Below are 26805 nucleotides of genomic sequence, written 5' to 3'. Positions count from 1 at the left end.
CACAGTAACGCTTCTATTTTGCATTGAGGAGACTGTCTTTTTAAAAGGATGCATTGATATAAAATTCAGCAAATTATTTAGTCTTAGCTTCCCATTGAATTCAGCTTATGCATGAGTTAGAAGCTTAAATGTTTTCTTGGATGTGASCTCAAAACAGTATCTCAAGACATTTCCCCAGTGGAAAATAATTTCCTTAACAGGGTAGTGATGAGTCATCTGGTCTTTATGCCTTAGGGCTCTGCAAGTGAGGTGAGTAGACATTGCTACAGCACTCAATCATATAAAACCACAGCTGCTTCATCTGTAACCACAAGGGGACAAATCAATACCATTAGCTTCAGTGAAGTTATCCTGCTGACATACTTGACCCGAAATCCTTACCTAGAACACACAAGGGTGAGGAGTTATGGACAAAAAAATTACAAAATATCAGAGGAGTGAAAGTAAATTTTTCTTTAATYTCTCCCTGGGATTTAACTAAACTAGAATCGGTATTGTACAGCTCAGTGATGACAGTAAATGTAGTCCTCTACTTGTTTTTCCTAAATACGTATCTCTGAGGCCTAGGYATGTAGGACCTGAATTTATACGGAACACAAGTGGGGTGCACCAYACAGATAAGACTTATTTCTTTCATTTCTTTTAGCTTTCACTTCTACTAGTCAGGACTAATAGGATTAAACTGGAACAGTATGTGCTGTAATTTGTATATACCCACAGCAAATTATCATCACAGTAGAGGAAGCAGCAGAAATCTTATGGCTTAGCAGGGCATCTGAGGCACAATACTTACAAAAGATGACTGAAATGACAGGGCTAAAATACCACTCCTTGCTCAAAAAACCCCTTGATCATATTAATTCCCCATTTCCGGCAGAGCTGAAGACGAGTGCTATCTTCCGACCCAAGCCTTTTTTCACTTCTGCTGCTGTCAAGCAAACGACCTGACTGCCTATACGTGTGTGAACAGCCGTGTGGGGGCTGGCAGAGGAAGCTCGTTTGCATATGTACAGTCACACATGCAGTCGCATCTAGRTATCAGGGCCTGCGCAATCCTTCCCATCTCTGTATGAAGAAAATTTCTGCACAAAGGCTCATTTAAAGTCAGCTAGACACAAGCAAGCTCTGTTGATCTCCTTTGTTATTTTTTACTTCGGACGCATCACTTCAGCTGCAGACCTGACCATGCACGTACACTGCTTGCCATACCCAGCAATAGGCTCCTGTAGATGGATCACTTGCTGGGTGATACATCTGCCGCTGGATCTTATGGTTCACTCCAGCAAATCTTTCGATCAGTTAAACTCAACTTTAGAAAATGGCCTTGTTACAAGGCTGCTTCATGTTTGGCCTCTTTGCATTGGTCTGTGATACCAATGTAATCAAATTCCCAAAGTGTCTCCTGAGTAGGTGTYGCATCAGCCTGGTCTGAATCATTACCTGGAGTTCAGTGGTTCTTTCTTTATTTCTGTATCAGTCGTGATTTTCATCACACAGTTTTTGCAAACTGCTTATTTTACAACACGTGTTTCATAACACACTGAAAAGGACTGCCCGAACCTCAGGCATAAATTCACACATCGACAAAGTCCTCCCAGACATGTCCAAACTCCTGAGATCGCCTCATCGGGGCTGCAAGATCGGGGAGATGAAATCGCCGCCGTTCCGCTGCAGTAAGAGTCCCGGCTGCTGCTTCAGCTGGGAGCTGAGGGGGAAATCACCCCCCCACCACCCATTCTCGCCTCTTCCCCGAACATGCCGCTGGAACTGATCTCTCTTTTTGCCTCTCCTATTGGATGTCGCAGCTCCCCGCGGCTCTTGCACGGCCCCATGTCCCGATGCCAGCCGCCGCCCGATCCCGCCGGCCGCGCTGGCCGCTCGCCTCACGCCGCGCCAGAGGGGAGGCAGGTGAGAGCGGCCGSCCGCCCGCCCACCCGCGCGGCGGTGCGCATGCGCAGAGCGGTCCCAGGCATGCTCACTGCCGCGGGCGGGGGGAGCGGGACGCGCTGTGGCGGTGCTGCCCGGCTGCCCTCGGCTCCCCTCCGCTCCCCTCGGCTCTCCGCGCCCGCTGCCCTCGGCTCGCACCATGCGGCGGCGGGCGGCCGCCTGCCTCCGGGCGCTCTGCCTCTTGCTGCACCTCCGCGCCGCAGGTGAGCGGGGGCGGCCGCGGCCGGACGGTGGGGCGGGCGGGACGGCGGTGGGGACCCGCTTGCGCCCGGCGGCGGCGCACCTGYTGTGGCGGGAGGCGGGAGGCGGCGGCTTCCCCGGTCCGGCGGCGGCTGCTCGGGTCCGGACCCCGCCAGCCCCGGAGGCGGCGGGAGCGCTCGTCAGCACCGCGGACAGCGGCGGCCCCGGGCGGGCGAGCCCCGCGCTGCGAGCCCCGCGCTGCGCGCTCCGCGGAGCGGCCGCGCTTCGGCCCCGGATCGCGAGGACCTGGCCGGGGGCTACGACATCGAGACAAAATCGGGACTACCCATATTCATTCTTCTTATTTGATTTATTTATTTATTTTTTATTGCTGATGGGGAGGCGTTGCTACTTGTATGTGCTCGTGGCAGCAGTGTTTTTAGAAAGGGAAATTTCAGCTGCGACAGCAGCAGGCATTTCATCTTTTAGCRGTGCTAATAAATCCTCTCTCTGCTTTGCTGGCGAAACGTGTGCCTCATTCAGAAATGCAGTAAGCGATGAGCGCCCTAGTACGTACATGAAGTTCCACTGCCAGTTTCGTTCCAGTAGTCAGAGCTTATATTTCTGGCATGAGTCTCAGCCTTTCTTTAAGCCATGAAAACCTGCTCATCGTTCAGAGCCTCCGTTCTATCTTGTGCAGACTTCAGCATATATAATCTTAGGAATAAAATAGTATCTGGGGTAACTGTGTAATTGAATTAAGTTCTCAGTTAGAAAAGTTGAAGAGTTTCTTTATTTTGTCATTTATGACAAGCTTAGCCACTTCTGAAGTAGTAAATGGCTTGTAAATTCCATGAAGTTTATTTAAGAACAACAATGAAATGCACAGGTACTGATTCTTTTGGTCCCAGGAATGTTGCTTTTAGGAGAGATTTTTAAGATGCAATGGATTTGTACTGTTTTACTGCAGAATCATTAAAAGTAACAATTGAACTTCATGTCTCTTGATATAGAAGAAGTGTATGAACTTCCCAAATAAGATCTATTATGAAAATAAATGCTTGCTGCACCCTCCCCCCCCCCCCCCCCCCCCAGGTGTCAGGGGGAATGGTTTGTCTCAGCTATTTTATTGCCCTGTAATATTAGTCTACACTTCATAAAATTTATGGAACCTCTTTCCTGTATATCTATGGCTAGGATGCTCATGCTGTTATGCCTTATATTCATATGTGCAAGAGATTATCGACAGCAATATAGGGAGCATTTTGTGATCTGTTTTAATAAAAGCCTTAAGATGCTTTTAAATTGTTCTTTTACAGCGTGTATTAAATTGACCATCTGTACAAAATTAGAGTACAGCCTCTATTAGACATAACATGTCTTCTAATCTCAGTATATCCTCTATTAACAGTGGAATTTGCATTAGTTTTGTTGTGCTTCATTTTTCTCTCCTGCTAATGGAAACTGGGTCTATATTCTGTCAGTAAGCTGTTCACTTTCCTTACTGAGTTCCATTTGTTTCATTAAGTTACTTGCAAAGAGGTCTTGGTCTTCATTATGCAAATGTCTCTAATCATAAGAAAAAGAAGGGAAAATAGATGTTTATATGATGTAACTTTTTTCCCTGAGTAAYCCTGGAAAATAATAATTGCAGAGAGGACAACGGAAAGGATGTACAGAAGCTGAATTCAGCTTTGCACGGCTGGGCACGGCTCCCACTGAGCACAAGAGCTGAGTTTCCTCTGAGGCAGAGCTGCGTACAACTTGCTCTTGTTGGAAGTCATTGAAGATGTCACAACAGTGAAATAACAAAGGAAACTTAACATGCTAAGATTTCTCTGTTTCATCATATGCAAGTAGAAAATTTGGTCTTACACAGGCTACCACTATGGACATCTTTTATGTATAGCCTAAATTTATGAATTATTGATGGTGATTTTGAAGCTTTGGTTCACGCAAAATCACAAAATGCATTCTACTATCTAGGTCACAAATTATATCCCAAATGTCAATTTTTGTGTAATATATTGGAAACTGCTTGGCTTCTTGTTTTGAGGCTGAATTTATATGAGGCATGTTTCCAGAGAATGCTGAAGACACTGTCAGTAGATATTAAGAAAGTCTGCCTTGATATCAGTTGGTGGCAATAGATTTTGGAGAAAACCTAAGTCTACACTTACTTCAGGTAATGCTACAGCATAATGTGTTTAAGCACTGCTCTGTAGTGGAAAAGCAATGCATATGATATAGCAAATCCATTTCCTATGGAACTACAATTCTCCTACAGTTGTAGTAAAATTTTCTACAAAAATAGGAAATGTTCTTGTCAAAAATGTGATCAGGGATTTTCATGTTCTCAATAACAGTGTCATTTCACTGAGTTGACTTAGATACTGATTCCAATATAGCATGACAGTCATGTTATCAGAAAATTAAATATGATTGTGCTGTTAATATACACATATATTGCTACCTAAAATCAGACACTTGTATGTGCATCTCTGAAAACGGAATTAGGCCCTTCTGCTGAGTGTAGCAGGTGAAGTAATCAATGTGTATAGAGCTTGCTGTTGCGGAAAGACCTAAATTTATAGCAAATTATTACAGGTCAGCATGAACCTTCAACTTATATTATGCATTGCGTGAGAGAGTGCATAGCAGCACGGATTATACTCTCTTTTAGTATGTATGATCTAATACACATGTTCTTGCAATAAAAACCTGTTGTCTCCCAAGGTGACTACGATGCATTGTATCCTTGTAAAAGAATGGAATGTGGTAGCAAAWACATAAAGTGATGCATTAGACTAACTTGTAATTAGAGAGCCTTTTGAGTAATGTGCATTACTCAATTAYCTCTTTCACTTCATTTTCATTTTAAGCGAATTTTGTTAATGAAATTAAAATATATGATGAATTAAATATCCAGTTACTGGAAATTTGTGGGGGGAAAAAGTAAATCTGTGATTCTGTAAAATAGGCTAGGAAAACCAACTAGACTAGAAAATATGTCCACAGTTAACAATCACCATATCAACATATCACCTGCCTTGCATTAAAAATCTCTCTTTAAGAAAGAATTTTTGCGGAATTTGCTTTTAGGATGAACAAATCCTGGTCCTGCAGAAGCAAAAAGTTAACAACTGAATATTTGGTCAGCTCATCCAAACCATGGTTTGCTAAGAGCTTTATTACATAATTTTGTTATTCTCTTCATCACTGAAGATAGGTGTTGCCAACCTTAAGTCAATATGAACCAATATTTTCCCACTAGCCTTTGAAGAGAGGAAGTGTGTAGATCCTTATCTCAACCTCTTGATGGATCCATTCTTTCAGCCCCTCAGTGGAATCACATAAAATTTAGCATAGGAAATAGTGGCATTTTATCTTTTGGGGGCAATGCTGTAATAACAGGAGAATTCCTTATATCAAAACTGAAGTTTCTTTGACCACAAACTAACACTCCTTTGGGTAGAATTCACTAGGTAGAAATGTATGTTATAAATATGCTATACTGGTTCTCACACAGCCCACAGGGTATCCTTACTAAGTTCTGCTGAGTTCAGCTTTCCTGGTTGAACATGCACTGTGTGGTATTCTCATGCTTGGAAATTACTTGAGTGCACTGCAGTTTCTACTTAGATGTTGGGCAGACCTATTTTCTATAAAATGCACAAGCTCTGTCACAAAAGTAAGACAATCTGGAGACTGTACATGTAGGGTTGAGGTGAAAATTGCACAAAATGCATTTGCCATCAGATCCATTTCAGTAACCTCATACTAATGAGTGAATAATTCTAGGTTCCAAATACATTTAGAGTGAAAGTGAAGGAGCTATTGATTTAAAAAATGAATAAGGATTCTGCTTCATTGCACTAGCATAATCTAAATGAAGCTGGTTCTTATAACTGCTTTCTTTAAAAACACATTGCTGGCCATGAGTGAGTGTTTTTTACTAGAAGAGACTTTTCTGCCTTTTATTAGCAGGACTCATGAATAATCAGAGGGTAGTTGTCTATCTCTTTAAAGCTTTGCTGRGGGGAAAATAGTTTTATAATTCACTATCGGACTTAATATTTTTGAGGAAGTATTTAGTTGGAAAAGAGGCAATATTTTTACMTGTGGAAATTCATGCTATTCATATTTTAAAAGACATCATTTTCCATGAGAGATTTATGTTCCTTGCATCCATTAGGAAATAACTGAGATTTGTGGTCTTGGACTCTGACTAATTCCGTTTGTTGTATAAKAAGAAGATTGAAACATCTTAGACAGTAAAGGCTGCTTCCAACTTTTCTGGAGAGCAAGGTAGGAGAGTTACACAAAGTCCATGGGGGCCCTTGGGGGACTATAACTTTCTAGAAGGAGGCTAATGACATAACTCTGAGGCTCTGTTTGGTGGTTTATCCCCGCCCCCCCCCCCGCCAGGTGTGTTAGAAGGCTTGCTGTGGGGGATTAGATGGAAGGGTAGGACTCTTACTTCTTAAAGCACAGTCATTGTCCTATAGGATTTTCAGCGTGGCTTCAGAATACTTTCTTGGAGAAGTTAGTAAGATCTGCGCAGAAATCCTCTGTGGGATTTGTTAGAGCAATATTGCTGCTATAAAAAAAGMCAAAATCTGAAGACAGGAGTTGACTTTCCTTCATACCAGCTAGCGATTTCTATGGAGATACAGTATATTTCCTTGAGATACTATGTATTTACATCCACCTTATGCAGAGCAGAATTTATCCACAACCTTCATTTGAAAAATGACAATAATCACAAAATTAGAAAATTGATGCAGCACTTTTTCATACCGTCTGGAAAAAAACCATCGGATGTGAGTCTCTATGGTACATTAGTGCCAAGGCATAAGTGTGGCAGAATACTTAAGTGCCTTTGGGACCACTAGCTCATCTCTTAATTCACATGAGTAGACCTTGTGAGATCAATGGTCTGTGGTATCTAGTTTCAGTATTGACATATCAGGCAACAGGCCCATGAAATCAGATGCAAAGTGTCTTTTTGAAAGAGATTCCACTCATATGCTTAATCCAGATTCCCTGTAGCTGTGGATATTTTTGGCCAGGGCATTTTTGTCCTACTGAAAAGAACAAATTTAGCAAAAATGAAATTGCAGTTGTTTCTATTTTCAGCAGATTGCTTATTAGAGAGGGATAAAAATCCTTGCAATCATCTCCTTCCCTCCCTTCCTCCCTGTCTTGTGTGTACTCCCACCCTCCCTCAGTGGTGCAGTACCATCTTCATCACACATGCATGTTTTTGTGCACTTGCTTGCTCTCACAGATGCAAACACACACATTAAAAAGAATAATTTATATAGCTGCACACATATATACATACATTTTGTTCTACTTGATTTTGTCTGAAATTTTTTGTCAAAATTCTGAACATTGTGTTTAGGGGCAAATCAAAATATTTCTCTGAATTTTTACAATTGTTCTATCCTGTGCTTGTTTAGCTCTAGTGTAGTTTATTTGCTCTGAATTTTGACGGGTCATGGGTACTGTTCCTCTACTGGAAAAGGCCTGGCTGTAGGTTACTGACATAGCTAGGAAAGCCCAGAGCCCTTCCTGTGAAGGAATGTGACCTTGTAGTCCTGTAATGGGGTGTTGCCACTGCTAGTAGCAAAGCTGTAAGTTTTGTCCTGAATTTGCAAGGCCTCATGATTGGAACTTGACAGGCCTGCTCTGTCCAAACTTTCCCCTCAACCTGCTTGTTTTACTTGGGTTAACTCTGACAGCAGTTTTTTTACTTTACCAAGCATTTATATCTGTTTTAATCTAGTTTTTCTTGGCCTAATACAATTGTAGCCTACACAAGCAGTAACACAGGTTTCTTAGAACAGCACAGGCATGAAGAGTGGAGGCACAGGATGTTTCATTAGAGGAGTGCAGGTGTGGGATGATAAGAGGTGGGACAGAATCTTGTCACTGAAGACTCCATGCTATCAAAAACAAGTGAAGGGTAAAAATGAAGACTTGGAGCTTGACAAAAGTGATTTTAGGTGTTAATAAAGAGAACAAAGAGATAGTATCTAACATACCTATGTGACACCATTTACAGTCACATTCAAATATAACCTGGAGCTGCAAAACAACTGAAGAAAGAGTAGGTATAAATGCATGTTAGAAAACACAGATATACGTAGCTGTCCCCAAGAGGAAGGAAGAAGAGAGGAGGAAGAAGAATCCATCATCATGAGCACCAAATGCCTCTTGATGAAGGACTCCAGATGCTGAAGACTCATCATAACAATGCCCCATCACTGACACAAGTGTGAAACAATTGACCTGAGGACCCAGAGAACATGGAGTTAGAGCAACACCAGGGAAAGGGATAGATAATTTAAACTGTATTATTCCTATAATTTGACTTTTTCTATATTCCTTGATTTTCTATAAAAGTTAGATGTAAAGTAACAATGTTTCTTGAATTAATTTGTTAAGATTTTCATTATGCTAGCAATAAACTCTTGGCTTCACTTTCATGTGTAAGGTGTGCTTCATCTGTGTTCATGAATAAGACTTTGAAAGTAACAGAGGAATTCATCTACCTGAAGGAGATTCTAAGAAGCTATATAGCAGCATGCCTGATCATTAGGTCTAGCAGTCCTGCTTTGGATAGAGAACAGCTTCGTTTGTATTGCTCTAACAGGTTTTGGCTAAAGACAAAGTTGTGGTGTGAAGGCTTTGTGTTTTGGCATTAGTCTTTGAATGATGGAAACAGTCACAGCCTCCCTCTGTTATTTATTGCAAAGTAGTTTCCTAGGTGAATTCTTTTGCCAGTTTGAAACTTTAAGCGTGTATTCCCAAAGCARCTAGTAGATTTGTATTTTTTCCTTTTCATGTTTAACTGGTTTACCTCACAAAAGCACTTTTGAAAGTATGTTTTGTTGTCCAGCTAATGTTCAAGTAATATTTTARCCACTGTTCTGTCTGCGTTTTATTTGCAATAATTTTTGGTGCCCCATGCTAAAGTTCAACAGCAGTTTATGTTTGGCTAAAAGTGCATAACTTTATCCAAATGAGATTTAGATTTGATTGATGTACCACTTTGCTGACACAAAGGCATTGTTAGCTAGAGGGTACAGATGCAAAGCATATTGCCTCCAGACAGCTTTTGTTTTCATTTTTGGTTTCAATTTAATTTAAAACTTGTATGTTTTCCACCAAATATGTTGACTCCTTTTAATATGTTTGTTGGTTTGTTAGGGGTTTTTTTTCTTTTCCCTTGGTAATGTGTCTTTTAAACACAAAGCCAAAGGAAGGTCTTGTTACATGCACCAGAAGAGACAACCTTCACAGCCCAGAACTGAGAAAAGTCTTCTAAACCTATAGAACCTACATGAGCAGTGTTTGTGCTATGTCTGGAATTACTAACACTTAGCATTTCCCTTAGTATCATTACCATTGTGACTCCTGAGACTTGGAACTATGCTCATAAATGGCCAGCATGATAAGCATTTTGGCATTAAAGCTTTTTTTTTTTCCTCCTTCCTGTGGCCAGCACCTCCTCAGCTCTTTTAAAGACAAGAGAGAACTGCAAATTCTGCTCTGTGCAGGCATCCACTTCTATCTCAGTGTTCTAAAAAGAGATAGGGAGTGAATCTCCCAGCTGTGGGAACCTTGGCATTATTGGAGAGGGTTGATCATTGATCTGCATGAGTACATTGACCTGTATCTCACAGTGACTAGGGTGGCTGTTCAAGAGGTAATAAACCATGATGCAAGAGGTGATAAAGCCAAGCCTATCCAAAGTCTGGGGTTGATTTATAGGTTTGAAGGAAGTTTGTGTGGGACAAAAAGCATCTCTCAGACCGGTGAGCCAAACAGAAAGGAAAAAAGCATGGGGAACTCAGGGTGCAAAATTTAATTACCAAAATTTAGTAAGTATTTTTGTTGCTGAAAATGAGAAATTACTTGGCAACAGCAATAAGTACTGTAACTCAAATTGCCTTTGAATTAAATATATCTTTGAAAGCAATCAGTCAAGTTTCAGTATGTTGTTCTCTTATGAAATGAGTCTACATTTTCTGCTTTTTTCCCCCTTCAATTTCAGCTTTTAGCATAAAAATCTCAAGCTGTGTAATATACCAGGTTATTTTTAACTTTAAAAAGACTTAAAGTGTTCAAGTGTTATTATAATGCTAGACTATTATGTGTGAGTTTTAAAACATATGCACTAGGTGTCTATATTCATTTGTAGATTTTACTTACTAATCAGATAGAGCACAATGCTTTTGTCAGTGGATTTGGGGTAACTACACCACTTACAAGTAGAAAATATACAGCATATATATCATAGAAAATGTGACTGTTCAGGAGCTTAACTTATTATCAAATTTGTTCAGTTTAAGATAAATAACAAGACTTAAGAAATAGACCTCAAATTGTTTTTCCAGACACACATCATGACTTTAGACACCATTATATTGGCCCTATCAGGTATATGTTATGTCCCACTGGGACTAATCCAGTCAAATGTCTGGTTTCTGGCTGTAGAGGATGTTAAGGAGAAGGCAACAAGCTTGAGTGGCTTTTTTGTTGTTGTATCATGATAAAATTACTTAAAGGAACAGAGGTCTGAGACTCAGCTGGGGCCGAGATGGCAAGGAAAACTTGTCTGACTGAGAGTGGGGTGAGTAGGGAGTCAAGTGGGGGTACCCATCACTTCCTTAACAAGGATKTGAGATAAAATACTTGTAAAGATGTAATATTTTTATGTTTTAAGAAGAGAAGAACCATGCTACTGTATTACTGATTACTTAATGGATCTTGACTATCTTGAAATTTTTTAATCTYTCTGTATTAGCAAAAGTGAAGGGAATTGGGAATCTAACAATTTTCTGGCAGGTTGCTTTGAGATAAAATGTCAACTGCCTGAAACTATTCAGAGAGTCAAGACACTCTAACGAAATCTTAGGTTTTCTTCTATTAAGCAGAGGTCAACTGCCTCTGAGGAGCAGTCAGAAGTGCCCACAACACCCAGCACATCAGATTATAGGCTTTCCTGTCTGTGTATGTAATGCAACTTTGTAGTGTAAGACAGGCTCAGAAGCATGTGCTATCTAGCATTCTTGTGATTTACCCATCTGTTTTCATGAGGAAATTTTGTGTTTCCCRTGTACTGGGATGATGTAGATATTTCACATGGAATTCTACTATCCCATTCTCCATGAATCTCCTGTAGGTTAGAATTTTTTTTCTCTTTTAATTTATGACAGAAATAGTTTTATCTTGTATGCTTCTGCAGACAGATAAGAAGATGGAGTGAACATGTATTTTGAACAATTAGGCAGAACAGTTGGATTCAGCAGAAGAAGGAATTTCATAGATATTTGTCCAGTGTTTCTTTCAGGAAGGTGGTTAATGGCGGCACTGATAGAAATACTAAAACTAGTATCAGAAGAGAARATGTTAGATTTAGAAAGTAGACATCACTCTAGAGCTTCTTGTTGCATTTTAATAGATGTGGTGTTATAGTTGGTAGAGGTTCTAGAAGCACAGCTCCAGGATTTGGAAATGCAACTAGATTTGAGAATTTGTGGAAGGAGAATACTGTTGTACAGGAGCAGCTAAATTAAAGAAGGGGCTTACTGTGGATGAACGTGGAAGCAAGATCAAGACAGACTTTATTGTTAAAAAAATCTGAGGAAAAGCAGCAGCAGTAAGGAGTTGCAARGAAGGAATAGTTACCTTTTGTATAAAGAGCAGAAGAAAAAAATAACAATATTCATCAGAGCTGAAATCCAACAAAAAGAGTTGTGACCAATCACTCCATTGTAGAGACAGAAGAACTGGAGGGCAGAATCAACAGATCAGATCAATATTGAGTCACAGTGCAGCATCTGTTACTAAAGCATGTTGAAATGATTATTACATGAGATGATCTACATGAAGAAAGGGCAGGAGCTAAAGTACACACAAACCTGCTGCTCAGAGAAGTTTTGATGTGGGTTTGAAAGTAACCATTGATTACTGTTCACTTCGGAACAAATAAAATTTCCCTTGACATGAAGACAGATACATTTAGCTTAGAAATAGGTGGACTCAGCATTATTTTGGATAGAAGAAATAGCATGGAATCACAATCTAAYACCTAGTCTGTTCTCAATGCTGAGGCAGAATAAACTGTAATTCTTTGTAAGTACACTTGAGGGGTGAGAATTTTAGGAGAAGGAATAAAATTATTATAGTTAAAGGATAATAGCAGCACTGGGTGAGTATTTCAAGTGAATCATAAATAACTCATAATAATCCTGAAGGAGAGTTCAAACAGGTATGTGAGCAGAATATCAGAGCATACTTTTGGATAAGGTTTGCTAAGCTTATGAAAGTGAAACCTCTAGGAATTTTATTTTTTGAGCCTTGTCCTAAACCACATTTACTGAAATTTTGTGTGTGTTGGGGTATCTGAAGCTTAAAAGGCACCGATATAAGTTCTTCTTAGCTTCTGAAAGTTTTCCTGGCAGCCACAGAGAAGCATTTTCCTTTTTGGTAGAAATTCAGAATTTGATACAGGGATCCCAGTCTTCTCTACGTTTAGGGTTGGAGGGTGGTGATATTTAAAGATGGTATGTAGCAGAATTGCTGGTATTTTTAACTACTTAATTCTCCAAGTACCTCCAAGTGTCACAAGCCTATTGCTTGTGTTTGGAGCTGAAGTCTGGAGGGTCAAGAAGGGATATATTATCACCTCATCAAATTGAATGGAAGCTTAGGTTCCCCTGTAGTATCAAAGACAGCCCATTTGTAAAGGTCAGCTGAAGCATCCATGGCAGTMTGGGAGCCAAAGACTGGTAGTGGTTAGGGCCTTATACACGGTCTGCTAAGGTTAGTGAAGTTTTTCACATGAGGCACTTTGCATGTTTGTAACCTACTTAAGGTGGGACTATGTGGACTTCTCAGACAATCAGATTCAGTGTAGTAATTTTCTTCGAACATGTTTGAACTTCTGAGTGCTCAGCTGATGAAAAAAGTTTGATGTGAGTATAAAGTTAGTGTGTAATTAGACTTTTAATTTCTCATTATTACAGGTTAAACAATAAATTTTGTTGTCCATCTTGAAAATCTGCTGCAACAGACCTTGGTATGGCTGCAGGGATTGGTGTTACTGGTGTGATATTTAGCRTTCTAATGGAAGCAAATCTGCTGGGATTTAGAAGCAAATAATGTTTCTGCTGTTAAAAAGTATTGAGACTTAAGGGCAAGTAAGCTTTTGGGGGAGTTCCTTTAAATAATTTTTTATTTTTAAAAGTATTCAGGGAAGGATTTGTGCTGCTAGTTTATTGTGGGTTTTTTTCCTCTTCATTTAGTAAAAATTATGCAACAAGAGGGAAACTTAGAATATTGGAGTGGGTAGAAAATGCAATACAAAGAATTCCAGGAGAATCACAGTTGGTTTGATTCTCTCAGAAACAAAGGAGCAGGAACGAAGGAAGCAAAGAAGACACAGCAAATGTGTTGGTGGTTACATTTTGTTGTATTATCTATGATCAGTTTCAGAATACTGTTTTTCTGTGAAGGAGACATGAAAATAAATCCAGCAAAGAGAGGACTGTGAGAAGTAGGGGACAATGAGAAATGCTGATGCTTCCTTATTTTTATTTTTCCACTGACACAACTCTCTAAATTGCGAGTTAAGACTAGCCCTCAGGATTTTATCAATGAAGCCAACACCCACAAAGCTTAATGAGAACCCAGCAAGCCTAACAAGTTTTGAAATTCAGCTGTCTTTAAGACTATACTCTGCAGTTTCTCTTTTTTTTCCCGCCTGCTTTCAGACATCTTCCTAATCAAAATCTGACAAGAGCTTTAAACATGTGACCTCAGTGGTCATCTAAGAGATTTTTTTTTTAAAATTATTTGAAAGAGTAGTCTTAGATTTAACATTTTACTTTGTAATAGAGGATCTGTATTCTGTCTTTTTACTATTGATTTTCTGTCTATGTATGTTATAAATTGCCTCACTGCCTACTGACAGGGACCCACTTATTCCAGAGAATGCATTTCTCAATGATGCAAAGCAATACTATAGCACAGATAAGGTATTGTCCTTGATTTCCCTAACTAAAATTTCATGAGGAAATTAGGTCAACAGAATGTAATTACCTACACTGAAACCTCCTAAGGGCACTGGGTAGTGCTGTGCAAATGACTGATTATTTTGATTTGCTTACAGAAGYAAAAAAAATCTGAGGAAAAATTCAGTTTGAATAGAACAAAATGATTTCTTGTTCACCCTGAATTGAAACATGTTGTTGGTGCTAAGTTGCTCTTCACAGCTCATTATGAGAATTAAAGTAATATTGATTTTATATTTTTTCAACAAAAAATCAGCTTCCAAATTTATCATTACCATTAACTCCAGCAGCATCTGAAGAGGAAATTCCAGGCTGATCAGAGTGAGCTCTTTGGGTTCACTTTTTTCAGAACACAAAGTCCCTTTTCCACCCTCCTGGGTTTCTTAGAGTGTTTTCTCATAAGTGACTAATGCAGCTTCAGTTACTTTTTATCTGTGAGGGAACTGATCCTTGCCTATTTTTCTGGTCAGATAGACTGCTTTCTAGACTGGGAGCTGAACTGGGCTTTTTGTAGCTGTTCTGTTCAGCATAAAGTCACTAAAGATTCACTATATTTCATCCATGAAAAAAATCCAACCAAAACCTAAAACCAAATAAAAATTTAGTCTTGGTTCCTCTTAAAAAGGCATCATCAGGAAGTATTTTGTCTTTCAAAGGAGAACTTATTTTTTACTAATATATAATTAGTTAAACCCATGTAATCACAGAATCACAGAATGGGTACATTTGGAAAGGACCAGCGGGATCATATGGTCCAACCTCCCTGCTCAAGTAGGGTCATCTGAAAGCACTTTGCAGATTTCATCTGATCCGTTCTTGAATATTTCCAGTGCGGGAGATTCCACAACCTGTCTGGACAATCTGTTCCAGTTCTTGGTCACCTGCACAGTAAAGTTCTTCCTTGTATTCAGGTGGAGCTTCCTGTGCATCAATTTCTGCCCATTGCCTCTTGTCCTATTGCTGGGCACCACCAAGAAGAGCCTGGCTCCATCCTCTGACACCCTCCCTTCAGATTCTTGTAAAGATTGATGAGGTCCCCACTCAGTCATCTCTTCTCGAGGCTGACCCGGCCCAACTCTCTCAGCCTATCCTCAACAGACATGCTCAAGTTCCCTGTGTGCAATACCCTAATCTAAGAGAGTTCTTTGTGCCCAGCACCAAGGTATGCAAGGTATGGCCAAACCCACACACCGCTATCTCCTCTGCAGAGAGCCAGATGCTCCACTGGCTGGCCAGGCRATGGTTGAATGAAGGTTGGGTCATAACAAGAGTTGGCACAAGGGCCTATAAGGTCTCCTGATACAAGCGGCTGAACAAGGAATGCAGAATTAGGATTATGGACTCATCTGAATTTTCTCACAGGTTTAAGTCTGATTTTTTTGATCTGGTTCCTGACCTTTTCTCCTTAATTGCCTGTTTATAAAAGATGATCACTCCTATTCTCATTTTTTATATTACTGCTGATAAAATACATCAGAAAGTACAAACTGCATATGTTTTCCGATTGAACTTGGTATCAATACAGAAGTTGAACTTGSCTCAGCATGTGCTCTTCTTTTCCACATCATTTTTGACATGTAGCCATGGCTGGATATATGAAGAGCATTTTTAAAAGTCCTGTGAAAATGTGCTTAAATTATGGTACAGTTCACATACTTAGTAGACTCTGTAGTGCTGTTAATCTATTACTATAGAAAATGCATTTTAAGGGAATCTTTGTATTCCAAAAATACTTTTCCAAATTTCTCAGAACCCAAAGATCTCATTGAATTTCCAGTGGCATGTACAGAATAGCCAAGAGAGACATTCTAAACTTGCTCTTCTCTTTCTACAGGCTGCTTTTCTGGAGACAGTGACCACTTTTTGGCAATTCATCAGCGAAAGAGTGGAAAACCTGTGTTTATTTATCACCATGTGGAGAGTGTGGAGAAAAGTCTGGATACAGACAGCTATAAGGATTCCAAGCAAAATTTCCATTCTTCTTCCCACACCAAAATAAGCAAGCTGCACCCTGCAATAATTGTTAAATCAGCCTTCCCTAGGTCTGTTTATGACCCATCCCTCAATCTTTTAGCAATGACTGGTCAAGATTTGGAAGTGGAGAATCTTCCCATTCCTACAACTAATGTGATTATTGTGGTAAGTGACTTTTTCTGGCTTCTGGAGGGGTTTTCTGGGGAATAAATATGCCTATAGATAAATATAGATGAAGTGTAATTTTGGGAATCCTGACTGATCACCTGTATCTGAATAATGACCACTTGTCTTGAATTTCATCACTTTGGTGGAATTTGCATGGATAGAATTGCGCTGTGATCAACAAGCGATCTGATGGACAGTGCAGAATATGGCCTCTTTGTAGGTAAAGACCTTACCTTTGCCTCACATGCTGTTGATCCTCTTGTCTTGACTGATGTTTGCACAGTTGATAGTGGAGGGCTTTAAACTTATCCTGCATTGGTCATAAGAAAATGTACTTCAGGGATCTATTCTGCAGAGGCAGTGAGATTTTAAAAGGGTGACATAAAGGTTTCGTTCACTTCCATTTCTCTGGTAAATCTACCATTATGCTTACATAGCTGTTTGGCAAAAAATTGTGTTTGACAAAAAATGGTACTATGTTTTTGTTGGTGTAAGCCATATGTGCTTCTTCTGGGGCATACGGATTGGGTCAGTTAACTCTGTGTGTGACCTTTCCCATTCTCAAGAAGGTGATGGCAGAGCTCCCTCCCTCCTGCAGTGAAGGCCATATCAGTTTAACCATATACTGGTGCAGTCCTGCTGCATCCTCACCCTTTGTGCCAGTGGAGCAGCCTGCTGTCAGGAGAGCTGTGCTTGGTGGGGTACACAGCACAKTCTGTATGTGTTCTGCACAGACACTGCTTTCCTCACCCCTGTGCATAGGCAGCTCTCCTTGATTCACAGAGGGAAGATGAGCGACTTACAATGGCTCATGCAGTCATTAGAGTGAACTAATAAAGATTAAAGTGAAACCTGTAAATTGCTTTTTTCAGAGGATGATGAGAGATTGAAAGAGAATAGCTTTAACAAACAACGAAAAAAGAGCATAGAACATTAGAGTATGGTATGAGTTACCTGTACTGAACTTAGAGTTCTGCATGAATGCACCAAATGCAATAGAGACATGACAATGAAAAGAATAATCAGGGTAAAAAAAAAAAAAAGAAAATAGTGATTTTATTTGTCCAGTATTAAAGTTTTGATCGTTAAAAAGCTCTATCAGGGAAGTAGGCTCAAAAAGCTGTTCTCTGGGCTTGTTGCATCCCATATGAAAAAGACCTCTTCATCTAATTTTAGATGGCTAGCATTGTTAGTGGACTAAATTCAGCAGTGTGGAATGTCCATATCAGAGAAAATAAGGTACTAACAGTCTTGCCTTACTGGGGACATGCCAACTGCATACATAGTACAGAATGGTATTGATCAAGGGTAGGCGATGGCAAGCAAGTTGGATATCTGTGCCTCAAAGCTAGCCTAAGGCAGCAGGGCCAACTCCATAGTGAAGGTATCTTCTCTCTTCTTTCCTCTGCAAGCATTATTTCACTTCCTGTCAATGTGAAACCCTTTATTAGTGCAAGGAACTCAAAGTATGCATGGCTCTTCTTTTTTTTTTTTTTTTTTTTTTTTTTTTAATTAAATGACACTGTTACCCATGACGTGTTATTTTACTACAGTTCTGCACACTTGTGGAGATCCATAGTCCTCAACCTGTAATGGAAGATTCCTGCAAAAATATTCTCTGGCTACCCTGATTTTAGCTGACTGGCTCTGTGCCTGCATTGAAAGCTAAATGAGGCAGATTTTCCATTGGCACATAAAGTCACATAAAAACAAAGGTCCATTAAATCTATATTAAGTTCTCATTAAGTGACTTCGGTCTGAAGCTTTGCTTCTGCATTTCTACGATGGAGCTGCTTCTCTGAAGCCTTCTGTTCTGGCTGAGAACCATATGTGCTTTAAGGGGAGGTATAACAGCATGAGCTAATCATGACATGAAAGCTGTTTATGCTTAGGATCTTCGCTGGATGTGCTGAAGGACAGTGGGTTTGGTTTGGTTTTAATGTCATCCTTGGAGAAAAAATCTTTGGGGTCGTGTATGTTTGAAGCCAAAGTGCTGGGCTTCAGACTAATCCTACGATCAGAAATTTGGAATGTGTCTTCTTTAAAAGGGCAGCTGTCCCACAACAGGGTGGTTGCTGTCATGCAAGCACAACCCTGCTCCTTCCAGGTTTCTGTGTTTCATCATTCTGTTTCTCCATCTTGAATGTCACCTGATGTAGATGGTTGTGTTAATGCAATTACCAAGGGAATCTGGTTTATTTTGAATTGCATGTGTATCACTTCATCTTTGTTTTGAATTAGCACTTACTGCCTGTTGCTGGTTTCTGGTTTTTAATATATAGGGCAAGTGTCAACATTTGTTGTTTTGCCCTGGCTGACCTTTTTTGTTCCAGCTTTTAGCAATGTTGTTAGTTTCTCAACTTGAAAGGGCAGTTGCTAGTGTTAGTGCTTCCTGTAATCCAGTTATGTGACTGGTGCACAATGTGATTTAGTATGAAAGCAGCAACTTTTTTTTTTTTTTTTAATAAATCTATGCTCTGTTGGCTCTGCAGAGGAGAGGAAACTCAATTCAATGTAATTTCAGTTACTCAAGGTCCATTTTCTTCATGATCAAGGTGGAAAGGTAGGGTGAATGGATGCCTAATGCAGAACTATTACATTTTGTGCTAAGGACTAAACCATTTGACAAGGAAAATGTTGCCAATGCACAGCAGAGTGCTATGAAGCCAAGAATTATGTAAGTATTGTGTCAAAAAGTGATGTTATATGACTCTAACAATAAAGAATACATGTTAGGAAGTTATTTTACTGAAACTGGGGATATTGTAGTGCTTATTTGCCTAAATGAGGAAGAAAATGTATTTATTTTCTGGGAGGGAGTTTTGTATAATTAAAGGCAATCACATTACCTGATATTAAGCTCCTGTTGTTTGTTTTCATGTGTATGTGCGTGCATGTGCGTGTGCATTCCATTCACCTTGGTTATTGAAGGAAGTGATGACAATTCAGAGCTCTTAGAAGCATTTTGACTGTTCTATAAATGCCTTAGTGCTTACCCATATGTTCTGTTTAGCTGTCTCTCTACATGATGTGAGACCAACTCATCTGAAAATTGCTTGGATAACATACAGAGTTACATAATTTTTGTTTTAAAATACTTGAGAGTTTTCTATTTGTAAGCTTTTATTTTGGATCTCAGAAACCATATACTCATTGAAGGTATTAGAGAATTAGTAGTGCAGTGAGCAAGTTCTCAAAATGTTTATTTGTGTTTATTCCAAGTTTTTCCAATACTGAGAACCACCAGGGTCAAGACAGTGCATGGAAAGTGGGAATAGAATGTGGTAATCTCTTACAAAAGTACCATCTAACATACTTATTAAAAAGATGAAACACATACAAACATATATTGTTAGGGCTGAACTTAAGAGAAAAGCAGAAGGACTTGTAGTAAAGGTTACAGCTCAGACTAAGTCTGAAGTCTCACCTCATGTATATGCTAAAGCATTGTCCCTTGTAACTTGATATAGTTTTGTCTGTCCAAAGCCTCTCCCAGGCACTCAAGTGTATTGTACCAAGACTGGACCAAGCTACTCAGATGCTTTTTTCACTTGCATCCTGTGAAATATTTCAGAAATGTAAAGGCAATAAACTTGCTCAATATATCAATATTTTCCCTTTCACACCTCACTCTTACTATACACTTTCTTATATAAACATTAAAGTCTGTCTCTCTTTCTGCTGCTTGGAAAGGACACAGCGCTGTACTATAGCCTAAAATTCAGCTCATCTCTTCATTTTTGTTTGATTTACATGAGTGTTACTGAACTGAATTGATTTAATTAGTTTCTTTCAGCTAATATCAATATGACACAAGATTCATAGACAGATACAATGAACTTCCCTTTGCCTTTTCTGTGGCATTTTGTGTTGGACTGTGTAAGGCTGAATGCCTCAGAGCTTTCCCATACCATCACATCTATTTTGTCTCCAATATTTGAACTATTTACTTTCAAGCRCGCTGAAGAGCACATGGAAGAACTCCAGGTGCAAGTACTTTGAGAGAGGATTCAGTGGAAGAGTAAGCACAGAAACACATATATCTGTAAGCAGATACTCATGTGGGAGCTAGGTATTCAAGCTTCAGTTTAGGCAGTGAAAAGCTGCCCTGTAGTTGTCTATTAAGATATCTAGCATGTTTCTAAACACTTTCTGGATTACTGTGGAGTTAATATAGGCCAGAGATCATATCCAATAGGCAGACTAGATGTGATCATCCTGATTTGGAGATTAGTACTGGTATGGACCATTTCCACATCAGTTTTCTCACAGCCAGAGAACAGTACCAGATGCATTTAATCTACTAGTATAATGCAGCCTTGGTGTCTGTTTCAGACAGAATTCCCTAATTCCAAATGGCTGTAGTGACAAGATTTATATTGATGATAATCAGTGCTTAGGATCAACTGCCCACTGTCTACCTATTTATATACAGTCAAACAAAAGTGCAGACATGTACATTTAGTGACATCTTAATCTTGAGCTGATCCCAGCTTAAACAACACATTTTATGTTGAAATAATGTGGAAATCCTTTCCAAATCTAGGCACAGTTCAAGTGGGAGGCTTCTGGGTGTATTTGGGTAGCAGAAAACCATGTGGCTGTGAAACCATGGCAGAACTGCTTTCACACTTATGTCAGATTCACCCCACAGGTACTGCTWTATTCTCTTATATAACTTTCCTCATACTACATACTCAGCAAAGATGCATCTTTTGCTCACTTGCTGACATGGYCTTAGATGTATAAGTTTATTTATCCTTTAATTTTCCGTATCCTGATGCCTCAAGTTTAATTATCAGTTAAACCCCAGAATTTATCTGTATTATTTGTTCCTAAATTTCATTTCATCATTCCCACCCTTCTTTTCTGCTGGAAATATCTGTTTTTCTAATTCTTTGTACACTTTGTGAAGCCATTCCACATAGCATCCATGTGGAATGTAATCTCTGAGTTCTTTTAGGAACACAAAGGACATCCACTTGCTTCTTCCTTGAAAAGACTAGTGAAACAATGGGAACCAGATTACAATATATCCATTCTTCTGAACATTGCAATTCTCCCCACTGACTAGTTTTGTTGGGGGGCCATAAGAGTAGCTCTGTGAAGAGATTCTGATAAAAAGGTGGGGGCATCCAATGTGTACAATAATTTTCATTCCAAAAAGTGTTTTCCCTATAGCTACCTCTTTTGTGGAGACATTTAATACAGATTTCCTTTCATGTAAATAGAACAAAGTTGTTGGATTTTTTTTTTTTACTTTTATTTAAATGAAAAATGCATGTTTCTTCTCACTGGCAATTTGGTAATATGAGATGCCTTCTTTTTCAAGGCTAAGTGACAGAGTTTTACTGAATGAGAGGAGTAGGATAGAGCCCTCTGAGTCACAGCACCAAGCTGGATGTGATCTTTCTGTGTTGCCAGAAGGTAAATGACCTTCTGAGAATTCCAAGATGAGATGATGCTTTTTCACTTATAACTTCTTCCAGCTTTCCCCAGCTGTCCACTTGACTGACTGTCCACTGTTTTTCCAGAATCCCTTATTTTTTTCCTGATGCTGAATACCACGCCTTGATAAAAGATGAAGTCTCTTCCTTTCTTCAGTTCTCTTTGTTACGAACTCTTCTACCTCTCAAGTACTGTGTCAGCCTCTGCTGGCTCAGCATCCACCCAGTTAAGTGGCCCAGTAAGGCCATGCTGAACAACTGGTAAAGGTATCTTGAAATGTTACTGTGTCAGTCTGATAAATATGCATAGAAGTCTGTGAGAAATGCTGATGGCTGAGCATGATCCATTAGACAAAAGTTTAGGACTACTTTTAGGAGACCACAGACTAAAAGTCATTTTCTTTGGGACCTAGAAAAGGGAAGAGGAATGGATAAGACTGGGGATATTTTTACAAAAGAAACACAGTTTCTGAAGCAAGTGATTTGATGCTCACACGCTGTCTGCCTTGCATCATGTGCTGCATGGTATGTTATATTACAGTTAATTTGAAGGTTATTGAAAATGGTAGGTTTATCATCTTATTATACCCTATGCAGTAATGCTCTATTTTTTTGCTAGGAATGGATGTAGATGTATATTTATGTAGTTCCCTCTATTTCTAGATGTAATTACATTACAATAATAGAAGTGACTGAGGATCTGCTTTTTGAATACTGTGCCTGATGCTGGGGTCTCAGCCTGGATTCTGTCAAGTTCTGACTCCAAAAAGCCATTTACCCTCTGGTCTGTGAAAGATAATACACAGTTTGGTGCTGCAACTYAGAGGGCTCTTTGCATCCTATTCCTCCTGGCTGGTAAAAGTATCCTAAGCTCACTCCCTCTGCAGACCTTGTGAAGAAATGGTGAAAATACTTTTGGAATTATATTAAGCTAAAATAAAGGGGTTGAGAATAAGGCAAAAAATATGAGTGAGAAGAAGGAATAGTCCATAAATGACAGGTCAAGCCGTGCTGGGGCAAAGAGCCAAGCTAACTATCTATGAAATATAACAAAAAATCAGATGTCATGTTTTGTCACTGAACATCTGTTATCGACCGCCTAAGAGAGAGATTGGCACTAGGCCAGGCCAAGGAGGCATAAATAGAAAATCATGTCTCTGCTGTGACTTCTCAGAAGAGCTTTCTGAGGAGTAAGATCCCTGGATCTAGTGAAGTATCCATCTCCATTTCCAGGTCATGTATTTGTCTGATGCTTGGAATAGCAGAGGTTGAGTGCCATGCTGTTAGTGAAATTTTGAAATCTTGTTGTAATTACAGTGCTGAATTGTTAACAAGCTCTATATGTTACTCACACCTTTCAAGAGTGGGCAATGTCAGTGAACACCCTTAGTGTGATTGTTATAATCACTGTCATGTCTCTTTACACTTTACATTTTGACCCTGAATATCAGGTTTACACTGCATTTAGCTTCTAGACTCAAGTCCACCTTCTARTAAGAGACTGATGCTCACCATTACTCTTTAAATTATTATACTCGACATAACATATCTGCAGCAAGCCCTGCAAATAGACCTAGTAGCCTGCAGCTCTGTCATTCTGGATTTTGTTTGCACAAAGAAATCTAGAGAGTCTGCATTAGTTGGCCTCATTTGCTTTCTGCTTCCTTCTGTGCACTTCAGCAGGGATAATTGCATGTTGAACCATTATCATGGTATTGTGTTCACTGTCAGTCTTTGTGGAAAATAGGAATGATTGCATTAGGTTGTAACATGCACTAAAACCTCCTTAAGGCACTTTTTTGTCATCTGATTTGCAAGTTAAGAGTGTTAGTGGGATATTCCACAACCCAATGCTTTGATTGATTGTTTTACTGCGAGCAACTTTTGTAACATTCAGTGGGATGTTACGCTTGCACAAAAGTTGGCCATAMCTTTCACAAATTGCCCAGATCCTCTTTGGTCATAGCGTTCCTTTTCTGTGATTTTTAGTGAAGGGAAGATGCTTCTTGTTTAATTTTCTTCATATTGCTGTAACCAGCTAATCCCAGCTATTCCCTTATCCAGAACGGTACAGACAGACTTGTACTGCATAGGTTGCTCTACCTGTACCAATGTTCTCTTTTCCTTTTACAAGTGAGTGGGGATCCATTACTGCCTAAATTTGACGAAGGAAAGGGAAAGTTTCCTGGCATGCAGAGTTACAGGTGCTATCACTAGAATCACAGATGCTTTATATTCAAAATCATAAATAAAGCTACACGGCCCTATTGGGATCATGAGACCTGCTGATAGAAAATCAGTGACTACTTCCCACATTAAATCTATGCATTGTRTTGATAATGTTCAGGAATAAAGAATGAAGAAGCACTTACTCTTAAAAATTCTTTTAGCACCCTGACAGAACACTTTGTGAAAATCCAAGTCCTCTACAGTAACATTTAGAAAACAGATAAAGGGTGCTCAGATAAAAGATAGCAAGACAGCATGTGTTTCCTTATCAGTCAATGTTTTGTTGGATCTGGCAGTTCAGCCTTTAGGTTCTTCACTTCTGACATTGTTGTTAGGAAAAGTGACAGCTTCTATAAAGTTCCTTAATAGATGGTTCATAGTGTGTTCCTGTGTGTAGCCCCTTAAATATTAAACCTTAYAAAAGCTGCTTCTGAAAAATAAAAACCCACTGTTTTCTTTCATCATGACATTAATATATGGTATTTTAAAATACAGTTTTAAATTTTTGAATCAACCACACAATATTTGAATCAGCCAAAAAATATTTGGGAACAGAAGATGATCATCTGAACATACTTTTAAGAATGCTTCATTGGTCTAGCATTACTGTACTTTGTCATCTGTTTTGCAAAAACTAAATATTGGATTCTAAAATTAAATGCACAGGCTCAGACAATACTGAGGTTCAAATGTGATAGCACAGCTCTCAGGTGCATGATGCTTTTTCAGTCACCTCAGTATCAATCTGGTTCAGAGAAAGGGAATAGCCCAGGGAAGTAAGCAGAGAGGTACAAATTCTTTTTATGTYTGTTCTTGTTGCTGAAGGCGTTTAAGTGGTGTTTCACTGTCCTTCCTTTTAAGGTCAGCCATAACTGACAATTTGTAATGGAGCTAATTCTTATTGTGCACCACAATAAACTGGTGGAAAATAGTTTTAGTGGACACAGTTTTTTAAATTGAGTATAGGGTAGAAGCATCATGAAAAGCATCAGGGGTATCTATCAAGACTGCTAAAATAATAGTGTTTAATAATGTAGAAAGGTGGTTGACTGCATATGTTATGTCAATGTTTATTTAAAMATGAATTGTAACAGATTTACATTTCAACCTTTATTAGCTGTTGGAGAATAATAGTGAAATTTGTGCTCTGTACAAATTTGGCTGAGATCACATGTTCTTCTCGGGGATAGTCATTGTGTAATAAACTGTAGCAGAGAAATCAATGACAATATAAATAAAAATTTTTTCATTTACAATGTGATAAACTAATTTTGTACAATGCCACTCATTAAGTTGAATTTCWTTTTTTTTGCCAATTTTTTCTGTTGGTGCTTTCAGAATAAGAGGTTATCCTTTTGCTGGTACTAATTGTACCACTAATTTTGTTTTCTTTTTGAAAACACACTCAGGGAATTAAGGATCACTTCTTTTATGGTCCTGTGGTGTTCTGGCAACACTTACAGCCTTCTGCTTTGTTTAGCCAAATTGTTGCTGATATGCTTTCTTCATGGAACACATGGTATGTTAATTAAGAACACAGCTCTGGAAGCTAATCTTTACAAATACATAAGATATTTTAATGTCATGTAAAAGGTAATTTCATGTTATAACTTTGTTTTCAGATACTGTATCGTGTAGTCTTATAGTGGTACAGTCTTCTAAGCTGACAAGTTTTTAAAACACAAATGTTTTGGGTTAGTAGAAGAATGACCTTAAATACTGCAGTCTTAGAGCCTTTTTATTCTTTAGGCAAAGTAAAGCTGAAACAGTGTAGAAATGATATTCCTCTTTTAAGCTGAAAAATAAGCATGAAGCAGATTTTGTCCCCAAAACAGGCTTTCTCAGAAACTGTGTTTCAGGATGCCATGGCTCTGTCTAATTAGCCAAAATAAAAGTATATACAGGCAATAGAAATTAACTTGGAAATTTAAAATACTCCCTTTCTTCCACTCTTTTTAGTTTAAACTGAAGATACATTAGTTAAAGACCTCTCTCCTTTRTCCATTGCTTACTCTTACATACACTTTAAAGGGTTTTTAGTTTGACCCTGCTAGAATCCCTGTTAAAGAAGGGCTGCGGTGGAGAAGGGAAGGTGACTAATTGCTGTAAGAACACATCTTTGGCATGCTGTATACATTTGTGGTTGGAACAAGTGACCACTGACTGGAGTTAGGCAAAGAGGGAAACAAACTGCATGTGTGAAAGACCACACAAATAATGAAATAGCAAGAAACCTCTGGAATGCTGATCAAGATACTGATTAAAAAAACCCAAACCAAAAGAACAGCAACTGACTCCTCTAGAAATAAGTAATAGAACAGTAATTGAATAGACAAATAGATTATTTGAAATCCATAGAATAAATAAAAAATTTGATTGTAGCACTAATTTTTAAATGTGTTTCATAAGAATCTGCCTGAAAATGGGTATAAACTTTAATGAAATAACTGTAATATGAGGGTTTTGGTAATGAATGAATTATAAAACCATATGGATGCATTAAGTAGAATAACAAATGTACCAAACACAAAAGTAGGACATCCATAAATCATTTATGATGTCCTTTTCATCAGTTCTTGGCTCTTTGAGTCTTAATTGAAAGCCAGGGTAGCTGTATATTAGAAAAACTGGATTTGCTAGTCAGATAACAGACAACTTACATTAAAGCATTAATTAATTTTGGAAGGCTAAGGGCTTGATGCATAAAAAACCCTTGCAGAACTGTGCTACTTTAGCCATGTTTGTGGGTTTTTTTGTTTTTTTTTTTTTTT

At 38.9% G+C, this 26805-nt stretch overlaps 1 protein-coding gene across 1 annotated transcript in view; it reads left to right on the top strand.

The window, feature by feature from the left end:
- The first annotated feature begins 2086 nt into the window (after positions 1 to 2086).
- PTPRR (protein tyrosine phosphatase receptor type R) overlaps positions 2087 to 26805 on the top strand; it is a 135960-nt gene continuing 111241 nt past the window's right edge. Inside the window, exons 1-2 of the mRNA XM_057378186.1 lie at positions 2087 to 2696; positions 16051 to 16355. Of these exons, the coding sequence (XP_057234169.1) occupies positions 2087 to 2696; positions 16051 to 16355 (915 nt within the window). The remainder of the gene's footprint in view (positions 2697 to 16050; positions 16356 to 26805) is intronic.

This window comes from Malurus melanocephalus, unplaced genomic scaffold (genome assembly GCF_030028575.1).
Source record: "Malurus melanocephalus ecotype Western Australia unplaced genomic scaffold, MMel_1.1 scaffold_10, whole genome shotgun sequence".
Taxonomy (NCBI): Eukaryota; Metazoa; Chordata; class Aves; order Passeriformes; family Maluridae; genus Malurus; species Malurus melanocephalus.
Note: the sequence above shows the minus strand (reverse complement) of the source record. Positions and strands in the feature narration are given on the sequence as shown.